This window comes from Ciconia boyciana, chromosome 10, assembly GCF_034638445.1.
Source record: "Ciconia boyciana chromosome 10, ASM3463844v1, whole genome shotgun sequence".
In the NCBI taxonomy this organism is placed as follows: Eukaryota; Metazoa; Chordata; class Aves; order Ciconiiformes; family Ciconiidae; genus Ciconia; species Ciconia boyciana.
This window is the reverse complement of record NC_132943.1, coordinates 2,226,082-2,244,922: the sequence shown is the minus strand read 5'-3', so window position 1 is coordinate 2,244,922 and position 18,841 is coordinate 2,226,082. Positions and strand designations below refer to the sequence as shown.

Here is an 18,841-nt window from a genome sequence, read left to right as displayed (position 1 = left end):
GCAGGAGCAGCCACTGGAAGCAAAGCAGATGAGAAATGGTGAAACCAACGGCCAGAAGTAGAGGGAACCCACACAGAACTGCAGGCTGTAAGGAAGGGCAAGGGTACTAACTGGCCAATTTAGGCTTAAGAGCAATTTAAACATAGATTGAGAAGAGAAATGTAAACAGAATCACAGCATCACAGAATCGTATAGGTTGGAAAAGACCTTTAAGATCACCGAGTCCAACCATCCAAACACATTGTAAAAACAACTTCATGTGTAGCTTTAATAATAGTAAAAGTGGTAATGGTGTCATTGTGGTGCAACGGAGCCCTAAGGCAGAAAAGATACGACTATTTAATCAAAACTATTGTCTTGTAGCTAGAGATAAGTGATATGATGTATTCATATCGCACAGTAATAAATCCTTTTTTTCCCTTCTGTGAATAACTAGGAAAAGAGTGAAACTACACCTGTGTTTTTAAGGTACTTGGAAAAGACAATTTTCACCCAAAGATATTAGTAAAATTGCCTAAAGGGCTCTCTGAATTGTTAAAGGTTGATGGGTTGTTGGTTTTTTTTTTCTTTTAAAATAAGCCTTTAAATACTGAGGAACTTCCTAAGGGCTAGGAGAAAGGTAGCATTGCGTAAATATATAAACAGGGATAATTTCCAAAATATCCTAAGGGAATCCTGAGGTGCAACGCTATCACTGAAGAATTGAAGAGAATTAGCACAATAATGTAAATCATCATCATTTCACTGAAAATAAAAGAGACTTTGAATGGTTTTCATCAAACAACATACAAAAACAGGTTGATAATATTTTCTTTCAGATATACTGATATTTGATTGCGATCTGCCTGACATTCTGGTAAAAGGGCTGCTCTATCCAAAAATCAAGAGGGTCTAACATTAAAGAGATGAGAAAACAGTCAATCGGCAGATCTCAGTGACGTCGCTGTTGAAAGTTACTGAAACGCTGGTAAGGAGAGACGCTGCGGCCATGGGACGGCGCGAGTCCAGAGCACGTTGAGCTCTTCCCAACCCACGGAGCCCTCTCCTCCTCACGCTCCGAGCCCTTGCCTTGCCCTTCACCGAGCACGCACGCCTCACGTCAGAACAAACCTCCCCATAACTTCACTTTTTTAGCACCCTCTTCATTAACGATGGCCATACATCTTCTCTTTGTACTAAACACAGGTTGTGACAAAAATATTATAACGTTCCATTCATGTAAACGTCCGTAGAATCGCTTAACGTGAGTATCAAGCACAGGGGGAACGCTGTTTCCAAGTATATGTCTTTGTATGAGACAGGAAAGGTCTATATGCCTTCAAGAAGCAGTATTTGCCGATGTGAGACTGGAGACAAACTCTGAAGCGACACTGAGGGGGGGGATTTGGAGAGTAAAAGGCTGAATAAGCAGCTCCACAGCACTGGGAAAGGCACCCCTTGGGGGCCTGAACACAACCAAAACGACAAAAAAAAACCCAAACAAAAAACGAGCATCAAGTAGCCACAGGGGAGACACGGCATGACCTCGCTTAGGGCATTGCTGAGGACGTTCCTGGGTACGCCATCTTCTATTATCCGCATTGGGAGAAGGATGTTCAAAATTAGAAGGGATCCAGAAATGATCTACAGAAATAATAAAAGCTCTGAATATGTGCCCTGAGAAAAGAGGCATAAAATACAGTTTACTTAGTTTATCACGAAACGTCTTTCTCATACAAGGAAGAAAAGCCACCTTAGGCCAGATCAAAGATCTGCCTGTCCCAGTGACCACCAGTGCCCTTCCAGGGAGAGCGTGGGAAGAGGGCGAGCACTCAGCCGTGCGCTCTGAGCGCCCGGGATTTGGCTCCATCCCAGAGCCAGGAACTATAGCCAAGACCTTGACAACCTGCAATAAGATTTCTCTCCTGCTGGTTTGTCCACTCCCTTTTTGATTCAATTTATTTTGAGGGTTTTTTGTATCTGCAGCACCCTGTGGCAAGAAGTTCCCCACCTGAAAGACAGCGCTGAACATCCCCAGAAGATAATTATTCTCACTACCTAGTAAAACAGGATACTATCCATCCACATGGAGCCCTTAAAAGACACGTTGCAAGACCTAGCACTGTTTTTACCATACAGATCATCAACCGAAGGGTTCGTCAGCCTAGCGCTACCTAGAAGAGCAGACTATCTGAAAACTACTTTTTCTAACCACACCACTTTTGAAATATGAACAGCCAACTGATGTCATGCATCATTCCCCCAGGCCAATCATATTTCCTTTTTCTGTTGGGAACCAAGTTGGTTTTGGTGCCGTTCCCACAGTCCTTTATCAAAACATAGATGTGCAGGGGCAGCAAACTTCAATTTTACTGACAATGGCAGACGGGGCGAGAAAAAAAATATCTGCTTGTGTTGTTAGCTCATGCAATCCTGCTCGCTTTGCACATGGAAGCCCCTCACTGATTTCAGCAGGAGCAGGACAGAGGCAAGAGAGATTCGGCCCTAAATATGCAATCAGTTTGCTTAGACACGTCAAAAGAAGATAAATAATTGTGCTTAAAAAATAACATAAAACAGGGGGAAAGAAACCACAGAAAAATCCTCAAGAAAGCACACATGCGATCAACTATATATATCCTAGGCAGGCTCCTAACGTACGACAACAAAATATATCGAATACCTCTCCTCAGCATCTTGAAATTCCTCTTTCCGCATCCATGACAAAATCAAAATGGTCTTCCATGACGGCCCCCACCTTCCTCACCACTAAAGCCTTTGCTCCCTTACGTCTCTGCTCCTCCACGCCAGCCGAAGCCTTGTGCCGCCCCCTCTCCCCGGCTTGCCTACACTGGTCCACCCACACCTTTATTATCATGAAAATCACACTTCTCTTTCACTTGTTCTTTCCATAACGTTCTGTATCCTTGTAGCAAGCTGATTTTAGGTCCAAAGCTGTTCCATCTTCTCATGTTCCAAACAACCACCCTTCACCTTCCAAATCCTCCTCAAAGTGCTTTTCTTCTCAAGGCCCTTCCAAAATTGCTTCTTGCTGGTTGGTATTCTTACCGCTGCTGTCTCGCAGAGGGAGCTCCGGCTTTGCAACTGCTCCCGAGGTGGAGGAGAAGACCAGACCACCACCCTGCTGCTCCCCGGTTATTACCCGTGGCTAAGTGGCTAGGGCTATACGCAGCGTTCCTCTAACCATCCCCAAGCTTCACCAGCTTATAGCCCAATAAATATTATATTTATATATTGCACCAAGCAAATATTATATGGTGGACAGCATCATACTTTGCTTTCTTCATGAACTGTTTGCAACTTCTTCATTTCTGCGCTCAGGTTCAAAGGTTTTGTGTTGCCCATGACCCAAGAGAGAAGGCTACAGCTCCAAAGAATTCTACAGCCGTGGTTCGCAGGGAGATGACGGCACACAAGAGCAGGCTGCATCTCCATAAGCACACATTTATTCACATATATCCTTACTACAACAGCCAAGGGATCTCTTCAGAGATCTCCAAAGCATAAGATGTAACTCTCACGTGGGAGGGCTCTGGGAGAAGTAGTAAATTTAGGAGCCCCTTTTCAAAACAGGGTCTTCAAAGAACAGGTCTGTTGTAAGGAAAATAAAGAAACATCCGGAACTGCACGTTCAGCAAAAGTTTACAGATGATCTAAAAATAAAGGTGGGGCAAAAGGGAGACATTTGAGTCAATGTATGTACTGTAGAAATTTAGGGCATGATTCATTAGCCAAAAAAATCCGAACACCCTCTGTAGCTATTTTCAAGGAGGTACATGCATAATTTATGTGGAACAAGAGTGGGCTGCAATTTCCCCCACACTGCTTCTGCATAAATTACACTGGCTTGTAATTCATCACACTTCTGTTTTTCCTGCATGTAAGTGGTAACCTCTCATTTAACGATCACGGAAAACAGAGTCATCTGCAAAAAGGGAGGTGAAGGATTTACCGGTGAAGCAGTTGCAGGTCTGACACACACGTGCGGTCCAGAGAACTGGAGAAGGTACCAGTTTCTGGTGAGAGGTTGGCTGTGTGATGACTTTTCAGTTAGTTCCTTTTCAATGACCACAGTTAACAAGAGAATACAGAAGTCTTTCTAAATCACCAGCACTAATCTCAGAGAGGACCCAAAGCACAAGATCATGCGGAAGTTTAAAATATCAGGAGATTTGTCGTGGAGGGATGTAAGCTGCTCAATTACTTGTTAATGGTCTAAAGCAGAAAAATCCTTAAGTGCATTAAATGAATAAATAAAACACCTTTGCTTCGAACACGAATAAACCCCACATGAATCTGATATACAGAATAAAAGCTCCGTAATGAGCAATTACCCCATTGACTGAACAGAGTGCAAAACGCACAGCCGTTGCCTTGCAATAGGAGCAGCACGGCCTCCGTCGAGTCCACCCGTCTTTCCTCTAAGCAAAGATGGGGAGAAGAGAAAATTAACCACATTCCCGTTGTTCAACAAGAAGCTGGGCGATAGATCGGCACTAATAAGAAATACGAAGCTTGCACCAAGACATACACTGGGGACATCAGTCATACATTTGTACCACCACATCTGACAAGAGGACAGTGCATCAGGAGCGAACGGAAAGAGAAACAGATGAGGACGAAGGAGGCACACGGCATAGCAGGGACGCACCATGTGCACGCTACTCTTCATACTGTTCTTTGGAAGAGAAAATCAGCCAATGGAATAGTTATTTCAGCATTTACCATGAGAAGCAAGTTCATTATAAAAATCACAAGGAGGGCCTGGATATTCAGTCAAACAGATGGGTGTGCTCTGCTCGGCAATGCTTACATCATTTTTTTAACTTTTTTTTTTTAAATGTACTTTTGGGCTCTGAAAATCATCTGTTTGACAGCAAATGCTGTCTACCTCCTGACTAGTGAATACAGCTAAGAATAAAGCACCCTTTTCTAATCAGTCTCCTCCCCTTGAGGTTGGTGTTTGGGGGCTCAACGTTAAGATTGGTAATTCATGCTTTCACTTAAAAAAAAAAAAAAAGAAAAAAAGAGAATTGCAAAAAGGGAAATACAAAGAGCAACAGTTGCCTTTCTGTCTTTCACCTCCTCCTGCATCTCACCATTCTGCCATGCAGCCTACTGCAAGTCATGCAGCTCACCCTTGGATCCTCCATGCCAGGACTGCGCCAGGACGGTACAAGGCTGGAACAGGCCAGGATTCTAGGATTACTGCAATAACTTTGTAAGAGTTATTCCATCTTCATTTTGTTTCATAACGCCTCTTTCTGTGGTAAATAAGGACCTTATTCTTGGCTGAGCAGTGACCTCCCTTCAAGAGGTGAAGTCCCTATGAAATAATTCATGTAAATCCTCAATGCTGCAATAGCAGCAGCACCTAACCCTTTGGGGTGTCATTCCCAGAGAAAATGACTTCTGTTAATTTTACCTTGAACAAGAGACACGTGACAAGGCAAAGAGCCTGAAGCAAAACAAAATGACCATCTTCATCTGAGAAGAAAGGAGACTTCTGCTCGAACCAACACCTGGCACAGTGAGCCAACATGGAACCACGGCCAAGAGGGACAGAGCCCAAAGGAGCGTGTGAGGCATTGGAGTCATCCCAAGAGAGCCTCACGGGGAACCTGGATGAGTGCCTGAGAAGGCAGGCATCCAATAAAGGCACGTGTTGATCCGAGAGGGTTGGTTTTCGTAAGGCTTTTGGGCCAAGTAAACTTTGCTTTGCTTTCTGAAGGTTTGGTCACGGAGTAACCTTGTCATTACCACTGAGAAAACAGGACCACATGTGCTGACCTCAAGACTGCCAGGAAAAATCTCAGTGCCCTGCAGAAGCCTTACAAGCTACACTCCAGGCCTGGAAAAATACCTTGAAAAAAGAGAATGGCAGAGGTTTGACAGCAAGAGTGCCCTTAAGAAGGCCATCACGTAGCAAAGAGGTCTTCCTGCTGCGTCCTTGTTGCCAGTATTTCTACCTATCCTCTCCCTAACTGTACAGGGAGAAAGAAAAAGAAAAGGGACGAAAAAAGAAAGGAAAGAGAAAGAAAAAGAAAGGGATGAAAACAGAGGAACCTGTTATAGTACCAGCTAGCGTGGCTAGGACACGTCTAACTGCCCGCTAAAGGAAAACAGAAAATCTTTCTTCCAGAATACCTATGAACAGGGGTGAATAAAGTCAGAGAAGACGACAGTTATACAAGAGCCACCCATCCTGGCAAGCCGCTACTAACATTTTTAGTGCGTATACGCTTTGTTCTGCAAACCAGCTACAGACATACTCTGCCTCTTCTTTCTTAGCCTCTCCTTTTTCCCCCTTTTCTACTTCCTCTTGCCTTTTTCTCTGCCCCCGGTTTTCAATTTCAGCAGAATATTATTTCAACTAATTCCTAATACAAAGCTTCCACTCATGAACTTCCACTCATGAACTCCACTCATAGTGCCTTTGTCATAAAAGGCTCCAAAAACACTTCACAAAAATTGGAGTAGAACATTTATGTATGATGTGCGTGTTGTGACCAAGGCCTTGTACAGGACAAGGTACCACTGAACCCGTAAGGTAGGAAGTGAAGAATATATCTCACCACAAGAATTCGGCAAGCAAAATCCAAATCAAAGATATAATTTGGTTGGAAAACCATAAAGAAATCTACCTTTCTCTTCAGAAAGAGACATGTAACCCTGTAGTTATCAAGGCTTACTGAAGTCACAAGTGAGGAGCTTAACTTAGGTCTTCCTAAGTTAAGGAAGGTGGATGGGATTCTCCTGCCTAACCCCAGGTGTCTCAGGTTGGTTCAGATCACCCAGCAAATCCCATGGGGCTGCAGCAGCGTGATGGTCTTCCACAGGTGCCCAGATCCGACCTCCTACCTGCCACAGCATGCTGTCCTTGGACGCCCTCGGCCAGGAGAGCCTGGGATGTCCAACATGGGACCAGACACCAGAGCTGAGGCAAGTGCCTCCTGCCTGTTGTGTCCCACTGCTGCAGAGCACACCATGAAACAGCCTGGCTTCCCAAAACCACGCCACAAGTGCCACCTCCTCTTTCAGCATACAGATGAGTGCCCTTCCAAGTCTCTCCTGCCAATGGTAATTCAGGTATAAGCTTGGTTTTAGTTTACAAGACCCGATGTATTCCCACCCGACGAGTGGTATGAGAGCAGCTCTTCACGGAAAGCGCAAGAAGCAAAACCAAAGGGCCACACGATGCAGAGTCAGCAATACTGGGAACGTCCCTAAAACACCCATTAGGATGTAAGCTTAAGGCCACACAGAAAACCCCAAAGATGCATTTTCTTCATGAAATGCTTATAGTAACAAAGAACTAATTGTTGTAAGCATTACACAAAGAGAATCCACTATTTTGCCAGAAAACGTAGACCTCTACAACTTCAGCTGAAAGACGATTCCCCCCACAAAATAATGACCGCAGGAGGAGCGCTTCAGCAGGACATGTTTCTTCCAGATCTGATGGGAATTTGATTACAGAGCTGCCCACATGCAGCTCGCTGCCTTACCGCGCTGCCTCTTCTTCCTCCATGAGAATAAACCACTGGAAATCTTTCTACAGGGGAAACGTGCAAAATTAATGGAATATCACTGGGTAGAAGCTACGGGATTATCCCACTAAAAGGATTATCTTGACTTTCAAAGGAACAAGTGTTTTCAAAAGATGTTTTCAAAATTCTGACCTGTAGTATTTTACTGCATTACCTGAATCAGGATATCAAATTTTTCAAGAGATATCAAAATGCATTAAGTGTATTACCCTAAAGCAATACTGAGACATAGGGACAGTTCCTGCTGTCTGTACGTATAAATGGAAAAATGATATATTATAGAAGCTGGGGAAAAGAGTCGCTAGTTAAGCACTGAAACCATCAGTACGGAGAATGACTGTCATAAAAATACAAACGACAGTAGAAACAGAACACAAGTAAAATGAAATGAAGATTACAGCTAGAATATTGCTTATTCTGTTCAAGAAAAGATGTCATAACCCAGACCCAAGCAACACAAAGCCATCAGAATCCAGTATTCAAAAGTGACTCTTACTTAAGGACATTAAATCTCTTACTTAGAACGAAAAGAAGGTTTTCCCAGAAACCATGATGCTCATCGTAAAAAGTGTCAAGGAAACAAGAGTGCAAAGAGGGTTTATTGTTCAGAGGGAATGTGACTGGAGTGTAACTACTAAGATGTATTTTTACCCTCGTACCTTAAAGCATTTAACACGCTCCGGCCCAGGTCTCACAAAGCACACGTGCAAGTCGCTTTGCAAAAAGCAGAAACCACAGAGATTGGTGTGGGACCGCTGACGTGGAAGCAGCCACCCGTGGGAATGCCGACCCCGAAGCTCCCGACGGCCGAGTGCCCTTTTACAAGCCACGCCATTTGTGAAAGGTCACAAAGTGAGGTAGCGGCGAAAATCCACTGTATTTGTACACATCGCAGATGCCTCGTAGGGGCAGAGAACTGGGGCAGGGTGGGATCTCCGTGACTGAACATGACATCCTTCCTCCCCACATGGGCTGGGGCCAGTTGTATGGGGTTCAACAAGGCTCAGTGCTGGGTCCTGCACTTGGGCCACAACAGCCCCATGCAACGCTACAGGCTTGGGGAAGAGTGGCTGGAAAGCTGCCCGGCAGAGAAGGACCTGGGGGTGTTGGTTGACAGTCGGCTGAACATGAGCCAGCAGTGTGCCCAGGTGGCCAAGAAAGCCAATGGCATCCTGGCTTGTGTCAGGAATAGCGTGGCCAGCAGGAGCAGGGCAGTGATCGTCCCCTGTACTCAGCACTGGTGAGGCCGCACCTCGAATGCTGTGTTCAGTGTTGGGCCCCTCACTCCCAGAGAGACATGGAGGGGCTGGAGCGTGTCCAGAGAAGGGCAACGGAGCTGGGGAAGGGTCTGGAGCACAAGGCTGATGGGGAGCGGCTGAGGGACCTGGGGTTGTTCAGCCTGGAGAAAAGGAGGCTGAGGGGAGACCTCATCGCTCTCTACAACTGCCTGACAGGAGGGGGTAGAGAGGTGGGGTCGGTCTCTTCTCCCAGGTAACAAGGGATAGGACGAGAGGAAATGGCCTCAAGTTGCGCCAGGGGAGGCTTAGACTGGATATTAGGAAATTCTACTTCACCGAAAGGGTTGTCCAGCACTGGAACAGGCTGCCCAGGGAAGTGCTTAAGTCCCCATCCCTGGAGGTATCTAAAAGCCGTTTGGCTGAGGTGCTTGGGGACATGGTGTAGTGGTGGGCTTGGCAGTGTTAGGTTTACGGTTGGACTCTATGATCTTAAAGGTCTTTTCCAACCTAAACGATTCTGTGATTCTGTTTTAAGAAAGCTTCCAGTTTTGATGAGAGGGATAGGGAAAGGCACGCAAGTCCCATCTATTACCCATCCCACTTTGCCCCAAAGCACCAGGGACAGCTAGAGACCTCGTTACAAGCAGCCAAAAATTAATACAACAGACAGGAGAGACACGTTGTTACACAGACTCTCTAAACACCATTCTGATATCTTTTCTCAATTGTCAAATTATCTGACATCCATCACCAACATCGCCTTCTGATTGTTTTTATTACATTTGACCGTTAACCAAAAACTGTCTTTAATGGGAGATCTTCTCAACATCACAAGTGGCTGAAGAAGTTCACATCTCAATTTTATTTTGCTAGAGCTCTGCTTTATTATTGTTTAAAGCAGAATTTTGAAGATTAGACACATCAGGCTTTCCCATATAACCCTGAAACCAATGGAAAGGAGTTAAGAAGCTCTTTTTCCAACTCTGCAGGTCACCCAAGACCCAAGGATTTTAGGAAAAAGCTATTTCTGGCCCTACCATATTCTTTCCAAAGCAACACAACATATTTTAGCAAATACAGGTTTGGAGTCCCATGTAATCATCTCGGCTTCCTCTATATTCAGCACAGACAATCGCATCGAGATTGCATTTGACACAAACCGTTGGTGTCCATAGAAACTGCATGACAGCAAGCGCAGGCAGAGCCCGTGCACGGCTCGAGCTCCCGAAATCTGCTAAAATGGCTCGAGCGTGTGGTCTTACACTATAACCACACCACTGGAGTTTTGCACACTCTGTTACCGTACAGCAAAAATATTGGGGGTAAAAAAAAAAAATAAAATATTGGTGAGCCTGTCTGAAGGTGGCGGACGATGGGAGGTGGGAACGGAGCTGCCCGGGGCGCTCGAGCCCTGGATTTAACACAGGGTTCATCAAGTCACGTAGCACTTCTGCCTCCAGTCTCCCCGTTACAGAAGGGGGACAGTCGGAGCAGCCTGCGTTTATACCGTTGTGTGTTGCCCTGCGTGTTTGTACAGATATTTTTTTTACTGGTTACCTATTAAATATTATGCATTTGGTATTGTGCTAGTATTCTAAGTGTTGCTGTAATCATGTAAATATTTCATTGTAATAACATTGCATGAATAAAGAGAATTATTTGTATAGGTCACACTAGAAAAATACATTTAAACAAACACCCACAGTATGTAGAAAGAGACAGACAACTCCCAAATACCAGAAATTTTGGATGAGGAATAGCCAAATCCTATTTTTTATTCATACCTACGCTGCTTATGCTATTAATATCTGACTTCTCTTTTGTGACTTTAGGCTATTTTAAAAACGAAACCTTGTTACCATGGAGACAATAAGCCGGTCAGCACATCTGCTGAAGAACAGGACATAAAATTTTTAAAGTGAGAATTTCAAAGGCTCGGACTTTTATGCATCCGCGCCCATGGCTCCATCAAAGACACAGAAGGGATCCTGTTAATTTAGTGAGCTGTCCCCTACCAGATTTCTGACAATCCTATGAGCTGCTACTGTGCACCAGTACCCGCTAGCGGGGACCGCAGCACCGCGAGCACTGGCACGCTGAGGAGATGAATCATGTCCCGCTTCCACGTGCTGCACTGGCCACGCTCGTGAAGCGGTGAGGACGACAGCTTACCACGAATATAATCCAGTGAACCTGCCCAAAAGGTTGATAGATGGCTCCAAACAAAAACAATAAAACAACCGGGGGGGGGTTGTTTTTAAAGAACGCAGTCGTGATCATTATTTGCTTGCGACAGACACACGCATAAATAAAAATCTTTTTCCTTTTCTAACGGAACACTAAGTGGGAACATAATTTGAGATTCAATTAGTACATTAAGAAACATTCAATTAAGCTTCCCGGTGACAGAGAGATGCACAGCTACACTCGCTTTCCAGAGGAAGAAACGAAACTCGCAGAAGTCTGCTGGCTTCTTCACGGTCAGATGAAGTGATGGCAGAATTAAGGAGAGAAGCCAACTCTCCTACTCTTTGTTTTATAATAAAAAAAATTCCATTGAAGTTTCCTTCTACTGTTATTCCAACCCTGTGAAGCTTGTCCCCCACCCACCTCCTCCTCCCAACCGTGCAAGGAGAAACCCAACCAAGGCAGGATTTTGGGGCGCCTGGGATCAACGCAACAAAGTCCATCAGCCTCTCAAGCCGTATCAGAAGACAACTCCGGAAAAGCTATCGGCTGCGTATCCCATGACTCTGACTTAATCCGCACAGGCAGCATCCCGGAGGAAGTTACGGAGAGGAGAGATGTCATCTAGAAGTCATCAGCACCGGTGAGCCCAATGGTTAGAAGCTGCTCAGATATAGCACCCTCCATCCCTGAAACGCACAGCAGTAGCAAAGCGTGGTTCTATTTGACAGCCTTCATCATTTCAGTATTTCTCCTCTTCATCGCAGTTGTCATTACGAGCCTCACCAAGGGTCACAACAGACCACGTCTTCCAAACCCGGCTGTGCCCATCGATCCGATGGTCTCTCTCCAGCTGGCAGGAGACAGCTCTGTGCAAGCTCTCTAACCCACCGCAGGCAAATCCAGCTGTAGCGGCTCAGGTTGTCCCAGTGCCAGGCTGCACCACTCGGGACTATCCACGGGCTCCGGCCGGGACCCGGGTACAACCCCTGCGTAGCACACAGCCTACGTGGACGCAAGGGACGGCCTCATCTCTGTCCTCCAGAAGCAGGCTGTCTTCAGAAATCACCTCTGTGACTTGGAAATGAAATTCAGGCCACGATGTTTGGTGTTTTCCACCAAACAAGTCTCCCGGAGCTCACAGGGCCTTTGTAAACTTACTCCATGGTGCTGAACACAAGAGAAAACTGCAAACCACCCTCAAAGTCGAATGGCTGTTGGGGCACTACAGCAAGACACTCCGCGGACAGTTATTTCAGTTCAAGCATGCCTGACTTTGCCTTATTGTAAATCTACATATTTAGGTTAAATCAAAGTAAACTGGTCTTACGCACACTTTAACTTGAACGATGCAACTGTTGTATTAGTTAACTACATCAATTTAAGAAGAAAGGCGCGTTAAAACAATGTCACTCTGCCAGGCAGACAAGGCTTATGTTCTGTGGAGAAAGGGTTGAATCTTTTATTCACCTGTCAAATGCTTTAACAGTTTCTAAATGCTCTATGGAGAAAAATAACGATCCAGTCCTGTGTCTAAGGAATAATCATATTCTATGACAGTACGCTATATTTTAGAAATTAATGACTCATCGTACAATTGAGCTCATCCTGGTAAATTACTGAAATTCTAATCTGCTCCTTTGCAGATATATATTTTATCAATCTAATCAGCATTTGATTTTGAAAAATGCCTGGGTCATTGCATACCTCGGTTGGAGTGGACAACACTACTCAGCATCATCCATCTCCTGCATACGAGAAAACCTGTATTAGAGAAGAGCAAAACCTCAAGAGTATCAACTGAGGTCTCATTTCATTCTGAGGGAAATGATTTTAAGACAAAAAAATGCAGAACTAAAGGAAGAAATCAAACGCACAGTAAAAAGTTCGTTAAGAAATGGTCACTGAAGCTGCCTACACACATCGCTGACGAGCAAAGACCAAATGTTGACTCCCCCTAATCCAGATCATTACTTTACAGGACAGCCAGCAAAAAACATCAACTACAAAACTCAATCCGGTACTTCAGGCCATGCATTGCTCTTGAAAATGTCGGTGTACGTAGTTAAGCTAACATCTGCCAGAGCCGCTGAGCGACCCTGCCTGCTCTGCATCTGCGAAGGCACACCTGAGGTGGGAACTGGGCGGCCGTATGGCCTGCGTGCCAAGGGAAAGGTTTTCAGACTTCGTAAGTGACAAACACAACTCAGACAGCCTTAAAGGCTCCCAAATCTGATCTACAACTATTTTTTCCTTGAGTAAACAAGAAGCTATGTGAATGTAGATGCCAGCGTCCAGCTAGAGCCCACCGCTTGGTCCTGCAGGAAGGACACCACAGCCCCACCTCCACGCACACACACAAACTCATCTGCAAACAAGGCAACAAAACTCTTGAAAGATTTTTTTACTTTTTTCTGGTCAGAATGTCATTAACTTTTTTAAAAGTTGTTACAGCTTCAGAGCTGGTCTAATAACAGAAAATCCCCTTTTGCTTTTCCTCTCAATATTACATAGGAAAAATGATATCTAAAAGGGGGAAGCACAAGCCAGAGATGCAACACTAAGCGTAACTATGTCTTAAAAGAAAATTGACTTTAACTTCAACTGCCTCTAAATGTAAGCAGCAAAAAACTTCCAAAACAAACTGCATGTCTAGGTATAATTTTATGTAAAGCCAAATGTGCTTGGACTGAACAGGTAGGCTCGGTGGCTTTACTTGAGGTCTCTGGCATGAGCTGGAAAGGATTTCCACCGATTACTGTGAGTGTTTCAAGAAGATTTTATTACGAGGCCCTGCTGGTATCAGAGAGCAGATAACTCTGTATTTCACTGCAAGCATGTAAGTTATGGCAACGTTATACCGCGAGGCGATCCCACACACGAGCGGACAAGCAACAGCCCCGTTAGGGACCAAACCATCAGTCCACTACCCGACTTCGGTTTTCGTTCCATCTTCAGAAGCAGAGCTACTCTGGCTTGACACCTCTTCATCGCCTCATGAAACGTCATTGCACAAAACCTTCTTTCAATGAGGAAGGGCACGGTGAAGGGAGACCGAGCATAAGGAGACGTTCGATCGCACCGGCACTAAGGGCTGCGGTTTGGTCGGCAAAAAGCAAAATGCATAAACACTTCACGCAGCCCCGGCCAGAGCAGGCAGACGGGCACCGCCGCGGGGAGACGCCCGGCCGAGCTGAGGAGCGAGGTGGAGGAGGAAGGGCGGCTGAACCTCCCCCTCCGGCACCGCAGGACCCCTGCTCAGAGCTCCGTCAGCCCACCCCAAGTGTCGAAGTCCCTCTCTCGGGTGCTGACCTTCCCCGGGGGATCCCCAGTCCTGTTACGCAGATGGAGCCATTTACTGCGTGGCTTTTCCCTCCCCACATTCTATTGGCACCTCATCATAAAAGGTTTTAATGACTTCTGGCACAGGTAGCTATAGCTGCAGCCCCAGCCCTGCTAACTCACCTGGGACCACCCGCAGTAAAAAGCGGCCACCGTGGCCCTTTCTTTTGACAAGAAGCGATGCTCTAACGTGACCTTTGGGTGACTGTTGTTGTTCTTCACAGGTCACGTAACTTTCCTCAGTGAAATAAATTCTATTAAAAATCACAAGCAATAAAACTGATGCTACCAGCAGTCAAAGAAAAAAAAATAAATTGCATATACTCACCAGTCACACCCTACCAAAATAAGCGGTGGAAATGTAAAATCTTACAGAAAAAACGAGTTATTACAGCATTTTGCAAAATTGTAAGCATGTTTTCAGCTGACCTACTTATTGTCTTATAATTGACTTCTGTCCCTCAAGGGGGTTCTTAAATATAATTGAGCGGCACCTGCCACGTCAGAGGAACAATTTTGTACACCCGTTCCTTGCTCGCATACTGCACTTAACAGCTTCAGTGCCAGCTTCACTCGCAGCCTCGGCCGTGCCACTGGAGACGGAGCCCATCCAACAACCTGGGAACCTCCTGCACCCCAGGTCACCCCAGGACACAAGCGATCGCACTCGCAGGAGCAGGTCTTATTTTTTATACCAGCCCAATGATTTTCAGCACATACCCACCTGTTCCCGCTTATACATCACTCCATCCACGTCTTCCAGCGCAGCGTTTCCCACAGCAAGAGGCGATTACGGGCACCGCCAGCTTCCCACGCTGGTGATGCTGGAGCTGGTAGCTCTGCCCTTGCTGACAGACACACGGGACTCAGCATGACGGACCGTCTTTGCTTATCAGCACGCGGCGTTGACAAAAATGCAAATTCAAAAGCTCGTCCAAACATTATTCCCTGACTAAATTAGATTGACCAATAGATTGAAACCAAAAATGAAATGCAACATAATGAAAAGTCAAGTAAAGAGTTCAAATCTGGGCGACCTGCGCCTCTCCCGACACAGAAGGAAACCAGTGATAAAATTTCTATCGGTATTTTGGACTCGGGCAAGAAACTGGTGCACAGTTCTTAACGCATGAGATCTACAAAAGATTAAACTCTTTTGGGACATCTATTGCAAATCTTACTGACAGAATTTCAATTGTTTAAAAATTATACCTACAATCACAACAACGTTACTTGAAGTTAATCCCTGCTATTAGGACTTCTTTTTCCACTTATCCCTCAAAAGCCTGACTGTTATTAGGGAACACCTCACAGCAGGAGGAGAGGACAGCAACGCCGGGTGGCTGGAGCTGCTCTACATCTGCAGAGCCAAAATCCCCCGTTCTCAAAGAAAAGCCACTAACCGCAAAGGCTGAGGAAACGGTCTCATTCTCGCACCAAAGGAGCAGCAGAAGCACCCTTGTGCAAAGGAAACGCTGTCCTGAGGAGCTGAATCACCCCACGGCGAGGAACATCAGGTGAAGTCCATGGGAAGGAGCAGCAAGACCCTCACCCTGGCACACCTCCGGCTCAGGCCCACCGCACTCTCCCCCAGCAAGGGGCAGGCAACCCCAGAGCTGCTTTTGTTGCTCAGCTCACACAATTCAAATTGAATCTGCTCACCGATATCATGAAGAGAGCTACCGCACTTGCCCCTTTAAAAGGTCTCAAGGTAGTAAATCGCCGAGGACCTTTTGCTGTTTTAAATCTCGGTCTGAAACGTCACCTTAGAAAGTGGCAGCAATTTGTCTGCTCCCTTCTCATTTGGGATAAGCGGGTTCTGGTACGGATCAATTCATTTTACTATATATTGCACAGAGCTGAAATTATATTGGTGTGGTAGGTTCAGCCGACACAGCATCGTCCTCTGCCAGGGCAGCGCAGACAGATGCTGGTGCACAGAGAGCCCCGGCGCCGGCATGGGAACGCCTCGGCTGCCGCGCGGTGAGACTCACGGGTCTGCAACTGTCACGGAAGGAAAAACATCCCACCACCCGATTTTCCTATTATTATTTGGCGGCACCCCTCAAATGTGTCACCGAACGTAAAGCAATCCCTCGGGGAGGGTCAGAAGTAAAAGCAAGTCTCCCCATCTTCCCCAAAAAAAGACGACAGGCAAACAGACGTTGAAGCACGCAGCACCTGCGGAGCACGGCACGTCCTGAGAGACGAGACGGAAAACAGTGCAAAGCGCAGGAACCGTGTCCACGCGTTTTGCACACGAATGAGGCGTGTGATGCCTTCTCCGTAACTCAGCCGTGACGCCCAGCGCGTCTGTTAGAGGAGCCAGGCTCTTGCACGCGAGCGGCAGCTTTCTCCCGGTGCTGGTGCGAGCGCTTCCACGTGCACGGTTTTCAAAAATCCCACGTCGCATCCTCGCTCCCTCAGACAGCGAGTGCTCCGGATGACGCCGATTACCCTCCGTTTGCCTAACTCACAAGCCCTCAGTTTCCATGTGAGCACGGCACAAAATCCACCTCTTGAAACAACGCTCTGACAAGCTGAAAGATTCCCCAGGACATCTCCAAGAAGGGCCCACAGCCGCCATGACAGACTAACACAGGCTACAACTACCTTTATGTTTATTTATCCTTGTTTCAACTCTAATTTATATGGCTGAGATCACATTAAACGTCAAATTCTTACTGTCACTCTCACATCTCATTCTGCTGGTGCTGGAAACAGGGACTGCCAGCCCAACACGGCTGCGGCTCTGCTCCGGGCTGGAGCGGTGACGAGGAGACACCGCAAAGCAAAATAAAACTTCCCTGTGTTATTTACATCTCTTTCTCCGACAGACCGACCTCACAACTTCCACGTCCTGAGCAAAATACGCTTCCACGCGGGACAAGTGTCCCCGCATTTGTCAAGGGCCCAGTTCCGCTTCCTTAAATTTCTACTAAAGTCCCTGAGGAGTCTGGGGGTGCGTGGGACACAGGTTCGTGCTCCAAGAAATGTTCTACCTCCTTCGCTTTTAAAGCAAATTGAGAACATTTACTCAAAGAAGCACCTTTGAGGAGAGAAAGCGATGCTTCGGCGAGGCTCGGGATGTTAGTCTGTATTTTACCACGGGACAGCTGGCAGGCGAGAGCGTAAGGCTGGGAGCAGAGAAGGAAAGGGTCACTGTCAGCAGGAGGCTTCAGCTCCATCGCTAACGCTCCTGGAGTGCCAGGGGAAGCACGGCTGCTGTATAATTAGCACCGAGGAGCCCGAAGCCCCAAACTGAGATGCCAACGCTCTTGACACCTTTGCAGTCATTTTCTTCCAGAAATCCTCAAGGCAGATGAGCACTACAACCTCAGCTTCCATTCTGTAAGGAAAGTGTATTTCTTCCCCTCGCTGTTACAGGGAATAACTGGAAAACCGGCCCAACGTACCCATCGCAGCTCGGGAACGGAAGGCAAACACGGTACATGTGTTCGTCAGAATAAATTAGGACCTCAGCCGGGTTTTTAGGCCCCTCTCCTAACCCCGGAGCTCTCTGGGTTGGGAGTTTTAAGCCCAGCCCTGACCCGTGCCCAAACTCCCCCGGCTCTGGCAGCAGAGGGGTCGGGCAGCAGCCGCAACTTGTGCGGTGCCCGGCGCCGGCGCCCGAGCCTCGCCCGGCAGCAGCAGCCTCGCCGAGCCCCACGACACCGGCGGTTCCTCACCCCGCTTCGAGCGGCGGAAAGGCGGCGGCAGCGCGCCCCGGCCCCGCCGCTCCCCGGCCCCGGCCCCGGCCCGGCGCCGCCGCTCCCCGGCCCCGCCGCTCCCCGGCCCCGGCCCGGCCCCGCCGCCCCTCACCTGCCGCAGGATGAAGCTGGTGGAGGTGGTGCTGCCGTCCGAGCGCTTCAGCCGGCTGCGGCGCGTCGCCGTCCCCCTCGTCACCTGCCCCGGGGGAGGCCAAGACATCAAGGTCGCGTCGCCAGCACCGGCACCGCCACCGGCACCGCCACCGGAGCCGCGCCCGCCCGCCCCGCCCGCCCCCGCGGCCCCCGGGCGGCACCCACCGCGGCCATGGCGGCCAGGATCGGCGGCTCCCTCAGCCGCGGCTCCCTCAGCCTCGGCCCCCTCAGCCTCGGCCCCGGCCCCGGCCCCGGCGGCACCTGGTCGCCGGGCGCAGCCGGGCTGCTGCCGCCGAGCGAGTGCGCGGTGGGAAGGGCGAGGGCGGGCGGGGGGCGGGCGCGGGGGGCCGGGGAGGCGCCGGGCGGCCCCGGGGCAGGGCGGGGCCGGACACGCGTGTCCCCCGCCCCGTGGCGGCTCGGGGGGCCGGGCCCACAGCGGCCGCGGCGGGGAGCGGCCCGGGGCAGGCGCCGGCCCCCGGGCGAGGGGAAACGCGCCCGCGTGGAACAGCCCCGGAGCCGAAGGGCGGGAGGCGAATTTCGGTGAAGCCGCCCGATTTCCTGCAGCTGGTGAACGGAGCGGGTACCGCAGCCGGAGCCCGCCCTGCCCTGCCCGGCGGGGGAGAAACTTCGGCGGCGGCTGTCCGTGAGGGGCACGCCGGGG

The 18,841-nt window shown here is 48.2% G+C and overlaps 1 protein-coding gene across 5 annotated transcripts in view; it reads right to left on the bottom strand.

Moving 5' to 3' along the window:
- The window catches only part of CACNB4 (calcium voltage-gated channel auxiliary subunit beta 4), a 112,429-nt gene extending 93,960 nt beyond the window's left edge, over positions 1 to 18,469 (bottom strand). For all 5 annotated transcript variants that reach the window (XR_012044406.1, XR_012044407.1, XM_072874901.1 and 2 more), the window contains exons 1-2: positions 18,346 to 18,469; positions 18,140 to 18,223 (exon numbers count right to left, since the gene is read on the bottom strand). Coding sequence is in view for 3 of the 5 variants with exons in the window: in XM_072874901.1 (XP_072731002.1) it covers positions 18,140 to 18,223; positions 18,346 to 18,354 (93 nt within the window). In the remaining 2 variants the exon portion in view is untranslated. The remainder of the gene's footprint in view (positions 1 to 18,139; positions 18,224 to 18,345) is intronic.
- Between the last annotated feature and the right edge of the window lie 372 nt (positions 18,470 to 18,841).